Source organism: Natrix helvetica, assembly GCF_964273705.1.
Source record: "Natrix helvetica genome assembly, chromosome: Z".
Classification (NCBI taxonomy): Eukaryota; Metazoa; Chordata; class Lepidosauria; order Squamata; family Natricidae; genus Natrix; species Natrix helvetica.
Genome location: NC_138554.1, coordinates 28,484,826 through 28,492,679, shown reverse-complemented (window position 1 = coordinate 28,492,679; position 7,854 = coordinate 28,484,826). Strand labels below are relative to the sequence as shown.

Below are 7,854 nucleotides of genomic sequence, written 5' to 3'. Positions count from 1 at the left end.
TTATGTAACGTCCAGAATAAAGCCATAGCTATTATTGGAGGACTCGATGCTGAAACCTCCCTTCAAGTGGCAACTCTTTTGGATATCTATAAGATTTCACAGGTAACCAGAACATTCTTGCATGCAAAGATCATTCTACTTTTAGTGTCCCACTTTTACAATTGAGCTTTGTTTTTCAGTGTTACGTACAGTCTGTACAAGTAAACAATGTAGATGTTCATTGACTGTTAATGACTGTTAAGTAATAAACTCCCATAGGTAAAATGGGCATCCTTGCATGGAATGTGATGCTACTTATAACATGGTACTTTCACAATGCAATTTTGTTGTTCAGAGTTAAATATATTCAAATAGTAAATAGTATTCAGAGTCAAATAGTGAATAGTTCTGAACTAGAAATATAACTCGTCTCTGAAATTTGGCATCTCTGTGTTTCAGACAAGTCTAGCCATTTTTCTTCTGTATCTTGGGCGCATATTGCCCAATTATTCAATGGTTTGAAAATTATTGTATAAAGCTTGGTTTGCTGCCTCTGGATCTTAATTTGGTTTTTGTTTTAATATTTATAAATTGCAATCTGATTAAGAATAACTTCATGAAGTGAATCCCAACTGGGTAACTAAACCGTTAAACAAAAGTGGTATGCATTTTTTTTGGTTCAATTATTTTTTCAAAACCTAATCATCATCTTAGAAAGTTACATTAATAATGCCATAAATAGGTGATTCATTTAACTGGATGCTTCATAAACTATACAATTTATTTCTACATGGCTATTGACAGCTAATTTGGCATGCAGATCATCTGGAAATTACTAAATTCTTCTAGAAGCTTTCTTACTTTCTTAAACCTGGTTTAATATAAAATGTGTATCACTTCCCAGTTGAAACCATCTCTGTTCTGAAACTGAAGAAATTTCATGATGTCTTTTGTCTTCCAATTGACCTTCATTGATATGTTTCTATAAATCTTGCACACCTTTGTCCTGCATAATCACATCAAGAGTTTATTCCAGTCTTAGCCTTTAAATTATATATTCCATATGAATGATTTATCTTTTGTAACTAAAAGTCTTTGGTTATGTTTACGATGTGCAGAATATATTTTGCTGCCTTGTGCCTTATAGGGATGTCAAAGGTTTGTAATGAGTTCTTAGTGTCTGAAATGTTTTTGGGATATGGCAGAGATGCTTTTTTCCCATGGGCTGTGAAGACTGCACTGTGATTTTATATGTGGCTAGACATTTCTTTATATAGTTACATTTTCTATTCTTATATAGTGAAAGATTTTGCAACAAAATGAATTTTCATGAAGTTAGCTAATATAAAAGATCTGTAACTGAAGCTTTGTTTTGCCTTCAACAGTAGAAACTTAACGTTTTAAAATGTTACGTCAACATACAAATTACTTGTTCTTCTTGCATGTAGTCAAAACTATTGGATTTTGCATGTAGACAAGCAAGGATTATATATCCTATTTCGATATTTGAAAATATGAAGCAGCAATTACCAAGAATCTACTCCTTGGTTTTAGATAAATTCATATCAGTAATTCCTCCAGATCTGGAACATGACTGAATGCCATTCAGCAGACTTACAACACCTTCCATACTGTTAGCCTTTCCAGATCCACTATCTCAATGGAATTCTCATTTCAAGAAGGCAATGAATTTCTTTCCAGAATTCCCATCTCAGTCTGGCACTCAAGACTGTTTTCAAGGGTTGGTATAATGATTATTAATTCAATATATGTTGATCGTTTTGAACACTTGAAAATCATATCTGGATACTTCTCTTATCTTCTTTTCCTGTTCCTCTCAGCTCATTTATGGCTCTGCTCCAATAATGAATGATAAAACTCCAGGCCTTTCATTTTATCAGATGGTTCCTCCAGAAGAACTTCAGCATAAAGGGATTCTTTCACTACTGCTGCATTTTAATTGGACATGGATTGCAATCCTCATCATGGACAATGACCAGGGAGAAAAATTTCTAGAAACAATGATTCCTCTGTTGTCCAGAAATGGGATTTGTGTTTCTTTCATTCAACAACTCCCCAAAGTTACTGATTTCAATAGCATTGATGGCATGTTTCAGCAGGCAGCAAAAATCTATGATCAGGTCATGGGTGGTAATACCAATGTACTGGTTTACGATGGAGAATCCTTTGCTATGAGCTATTTGTTATGGATACAGTATGTTCCTAATATAGAAGAGGTGAGAAGTAAACCAAAAGGTATTGTGTGGATAATAACAGCACAGGTGGAGTTCAGTTTAAACCCTTTCCAGCGTGCTTGGGATATCAAAATAGTTGATGGTGTCCTTTCCTTGAGAGTGCATTCCACTCCTCTACCAGAGTTCAGATCATTTGCTGGGAAGCAAAACCCCTTCACTGCAAAGGGAGATGGATTTATCAGACAGTTCTGGCAAGAAGCCTTTGACTGTGTATTCCCAAATGTTGTTATGAGTGATGATGTGCCTGAGAATATTTGCAGTGGTACAGAGGATTTGGAAAGCCTTCCTGGGACTCTTTTTGAAATGGACATGACTGGCCACAGTTACAGTGTCTACAATGCGGTTCATGCCATAGCTCATGCTTTACATGCTCTTACATCCTCTAGAAATACTGAGAGATCAATGGTGGGTAGAGTAGAAAGAAACATTCATCATCAAGACTTCTGGCAGGTAATAGCCTCATCAGGAAAAGTGCTGTGAGTAAGCATGATAGCAGCCTTGAATCTGTATTTAGACTTTTTCCCATGTTGTAGAATTGAAAAAAAAACATACTTCAATGCAAATGTTGTGTTTCTTTAATAATTGATTTTCTCTGCCTTAATTATTCTTTACTACACGCCTACCATCCATTGATTTTTATTGTATCTCCTCCTACATTAGACAACTTTTAACATTAGAAAGTTTATTTTGCATCCCCCATGAATCTCACATGGAAATATATCTGTTTTTCTATATCTTTATAATCATAAAAGTTGGAACCAATCTAATTTGTTTTTTCTATTCTTTCATTAAACAAGAGATTGTGGGAAAGGTGCAAAACAATTCTCTTAACTTTATGATCACGATGATCTATGTGCTCCTATTTAGAATTTCCATGCATTAACAGATAAATGATACTGTGGTAATGCTGACCAGGTACCTAGGGCTCTAAGAATCTGGATGGAGAGTACTGAGAGACTTTAGGTTTGACCCTTTAAGACTAGCTTCTAGTTTCCTTCCAGATGCAATTCAAAGTGTTGGTCATCAGTTTAAAGCCCTGTGTGGAACAGGGCCAGGTTATCTGAAGGGCCACCCTTTCCCTGAGTATATCTATTCATCCTACCAGGTCACATAGGGTAGGAACATTCCAGTGGTGGGATTCAAATTCTTTTACTACTGGTTCTGTGGGCGTGGCTTGGTGGGCATGGCATGGCATGGCTAAGTAAGCGTGGTGGGGGAAAGTTACTGCAAAATCCCTATTCAATCTCCCTGGGACTCAGGAGGCAGAGAATAGATGGGGGTGGGGCCAGTCAGAGGTGATATTTACTGGTTCTCTGAACTACTCAAAATTTCCATTACCGGTTCTCCAGAACTGGTCAGAACCTGCTGAATACCACCTCTGGAACATTCCTACTGTAGTTCCTGCCCCTAAATATTACCATCTTATGGAAGCTAGGAAGCATGCCTTTTCCATGGAGTCCCTGTCTTTTGGAACATTTTCTGCCCTGACATTTGAAAGGTCTCTGTCCTACTTGCCTTGTTTTAAATAAACAAATTATTTTAATTTATATCCTTGACGGCATCTTCTTTTTAATTGCAATACAGTGAGAAGGAAGTAAAGCATGACTAAATATCTACATTTAGTTCTCTATTGGCATGGAATCTGTAATCCCAAATTCTTGCATTTTTATTTTCAATTTAGTTCCAATATTTTTTGAGAAGTGTGGCTTTTAACAATAATGCTGGGGAACAGATCTCCTTTGATCAGAATGGAATTGTAGCAGCTGGCTTTGATATTATCAATATGATAGCTTTCCCGAACAAGTCATTTCTTCAAGTGAAAGTTGGAAATGTGGACCATTCAGCCACTCCAGATAAAATATTAACCATCAATGATGAGATGATAACATGGCACAGCTGGTTTAACCAGGTAGGGTTTAATTAATGTCCGTATTTCTGAATCAACTGGCTTTCTCTAATTTGATATGTAATTTTATCATATTGGACAAAATGAATTTTTTATATAAAGTTAATTCCACATAAGCAACTTCTAGACCTATATTGAATTATGTATAAAATTGACCATTAACTTTTCTAGGTGAAAGTAAGTGAGGCATCATGTTTCCATATATAATAGTATTGTAATTTAATGTAATGTAATGATAACATATTATTAAATAATAATATTATAAGAATTTATGAGTGCATTTGTTTAATTGCATTATGTGTAAAATTGACCATTAACTTTTTTAGGTGAAAGTTAGTGAGGCATCATGTTTTCATGATATAATAATATTGTAATTTAATGTAATGTAATGATAACAGTACTATTATATAATAATATTGTAAGAATTTGTGACTGCATTTATTTAATCTAAACACAATTATATTTAACTGAGCTTTATATTGCTGTTTTTGCAATATAAGTATTTTCTGAACCATTATTTCTACCCCTAAACTGGAAAAATGTCCATGCCATATTTGGATCATTTCAAATATGGACACACTTGACCAAAAGCTTCCAGATATATAAGTTTTGTCTTTAATCGCCAGGTGATACCTGTTTCTGTCTGCAGTGAGAGCTGCTATCCTGGGTTCAGCAAAAAAGTGAAAGAGGGGGAGCCATTTTGCTGTTATGACTGCATCCCATGCCCAGAAGGGAGGGTTTCAACCAAGAATGGTAAGAGATATTCATCTATTCCTCATTTTTTTCTATCCATAAAACAATTAATTACATGTTGATTAAATTCAAGATGCTCTAAAATGTGGGGAAGTTTTCTGAACGTGAAAATTAATCACTTATTCTCTCTGGAAGAGTCAAGTATAAATTGACTATTAGATGATGATGATGATGATGATGATGATGATGATGATGATGATGATGATGATGATGATGATGATGATTGATGATGATGATGATGATGATGATGATGATGATGGATGATGATGATGATGATGATGATGATGATGATGATGATAGATAGATGATAGATAGATAGATAGATAGATAGATAGATAGATAGATGATAGATAGATGATAGATAGATTGGACAACCATTTGTCTGAAATGATATAAAGTTTCCTGCCTGAGCAGTGGGTTGGATAGAAGACCTACAAGGTCCCTTAAATTCTGTTATTCTATTCTAAATTACATTAACAAATCTCCATTCACATCCTGTATTAGGGAAGAAGCTTTTTGGCTGAAATTATATTAATGTTTCATAGGTTAACACCACCTTTTTCTTGACCGATTTTCTGTTTTTCAGTTGTATGCCCTCCGAATCATAAAAAATGGCCTTTTAGATTTCATAGACAAAGAATTGTTTTTTCCTGACATACATATCTTCTATTTCTATAAAACAGCATGGGCAAAAGTGTGTGTGTACATGCTTATATAGACTTACTTTCTTTCAATATTCTATCAATTATCTATCTGCTCTGGTCTTTTGCCATTTATTGATAATTGCAAAAGTTTATATTAATTTTCAAATCTACATTCCTTGTTGCATGATAGCAAAAATTCAGCAGAACCTAAGTTTTTTAGCCCAAAACATGGCATCATCTGCAAACAAACATTTTCACACATTCATGTCTTAATATTCTCCAGAAAGCATTTCACGTGTCTAAGGAAGATTAGCGGCATTAAATATAAAAATCAACCCAATAGCAGTTACGCACCAGAACCCATTACATTACTGAAGGGTAAAGTACCTGGCTCAGCACTATAGTGCACCCACATCTGTACTTACCGTATCTTTCATAGGATAAGACGCACCTTTTACCTCAAAAAAGATCCTGAAAATCTGGGTGAGTCTTACACACTGAATACAGCATTTTTTTGCTTCCCGAACCCCACCCTCTTCACCAAAATGGCCGTGCGTAGCTTGTAGGAAACTTTTAGAGAGCTCGTGAGGGCTGGGGAGGGCAGAAATTAGCAAAAAACAGCCCATTTCTTGCTCAATTTTAACCCCCCCCCCCCGACTCCAAGAGCACTCTGTAAGATTCCTAAAGGCTATTCATGCCTGGGGTGGGGGCATTTTTGGGAGGATTGGAGAGTGCAAAAAAAAAATTTTTTAATTTTCCTCTTCAAAACCTTGCTGCGTCTTATAGTCCAGTCCGTCTTACACTCCGAAAAATACGGTATAAGGATGTTCCTAGGTTAGAAGCTATCCAATCCAAATGTTCAAAGTTCCTTATGTTGCCCTCAATTCTCTTATCCACCTGGAATTAGTCTCTATCTCTTTAGAAACCTATCTGAACATTTGTCACTTCAGTTATTAGTTGAGGGAATTTCTTTAGGGAACATATTTGTTCACATTACCTTGAGTAAAAATTATCTGTATGATAATAATATATACTGTAACAATAATGCAAATGCAGAACATAAATGAGGATAACATATCAATCCTTTTTTTAGATGCAAGTGAATGTTCTAGTTGCAAAGACAAATTCTATCCAAACAAGAAACATGATTTGTGTATTCCAAAAACTATTAGTTTCTTGACTTATGAAGAACCATTGGGAATCAGTTTAGCCTGTCTTGCTTTTTCTTTTTCTTTTTCTACTGTTCTTGTGCTTGGAGTATTTATGAGACACCACAACACTCCCATCGTCATAGCCAACAACCGGGATCTCTCCTATACACTCCTCATTGCCCTCCTACTCTGCTTCCTTTCGGCACTGCTCTTCATTGGCCAGCCAGGAAGATTTACCTGTCTACTCCGACAAGCTGTTTTTGGTATTGTCTTTTCAGTGGCTGTTTCTTCTGTCTTGGCAAAAACCATCACAGTGGTTCTGGCTTTTATGGCCACCAAACCAGGATCCAGGATGAGTAAGTGGGTGGGGAAAAAAATATCTAATTCTATCATTGTTTCCTGCTCCCTGATTCAAACAAGCATCTGTATTTTGTGGCTGGCAAGAGCTCCCCCCTTCCCAGATGTTGATATGATCACGGTTATTGAAGAAATTATCCTGCAATGTAATGAAGGCTCTGTGACCATGTTTTATTGTGTTCTTGGCTACATGGCTTTCCTGGCTCTTATCAGTTTCATCACAGCTTTTCTTGCCAGGAAATTACCTGACAGTTTTAATGAAGCCAAATTTATCACCTTCAGCATGTTGGTCTTTTGTAGTGTTTGGCTGACCTTTGTCCCAGCGTACCTGAGTTCCAAAGGGAAATACATGGTAGCTGTGGAGATCTTTTCCATCTTTGCTTCAGGTGCTGGGCTACTGGGCTGCATCTTTTTCCCCAAATGTTATATCATTGTGTTTAGGCCAGACTTGAACAACAAGGAGCAACTGATGAGAAAAAAGGGTGATTAATAATCACTCTCTGTCATCGGCAATCAAAAAAAATTAATCTAGATTTTTGCATTTCTAAACAATTTAGAATATTCATGGAAATATCCATCTGAGATCCTGATTTATATAATTTTTCTAAGATTTAACTAGGGGAAAGTATGTATCTTAATTCTTTATTTCCGTTGTTGAGACATTAACCTGGCTTTTAAAGACATTTGGGTTAGCAGATCTCCAGGGGAAATATGGTGAGTTAAAGATGAACAATGACCACAGCAAAAACCAAGGGACTTGTGGTTATTCAGTTCCTTGGAATCTTTTCAGATGAAGAGAGGAAGGGTGA

General features: G+C 35.9%; 1 protein-coding gene across 1 annotated transcript; it reads left to right on the top strand.

Moving 5' to 3' along the window:
• Positions 1–1,844: 1,844 nt before the first annotated feature.
• On the top strand, positions 1,845–7,535 carry LOC309401357 (vomeronasal type-2 receptor 26-like; the record flags this gene model as incomplete). The annotated part of the gene is made up of 4 exons (XM_081970427.1): positions 1,845–2,684; positions 3,916–4,143; positions 4,767–4,893; positions 6,631–7,535. 4 exons carry the CDS (start codon positions 1,845–1,847, stop codon positions 7,533–7,535), a joined length of 2,100 nt encoding a protein of 699 aa, XP_081826553.1.
• Positions 7,536–7,854: the final 319 nt, after the last annotated feature.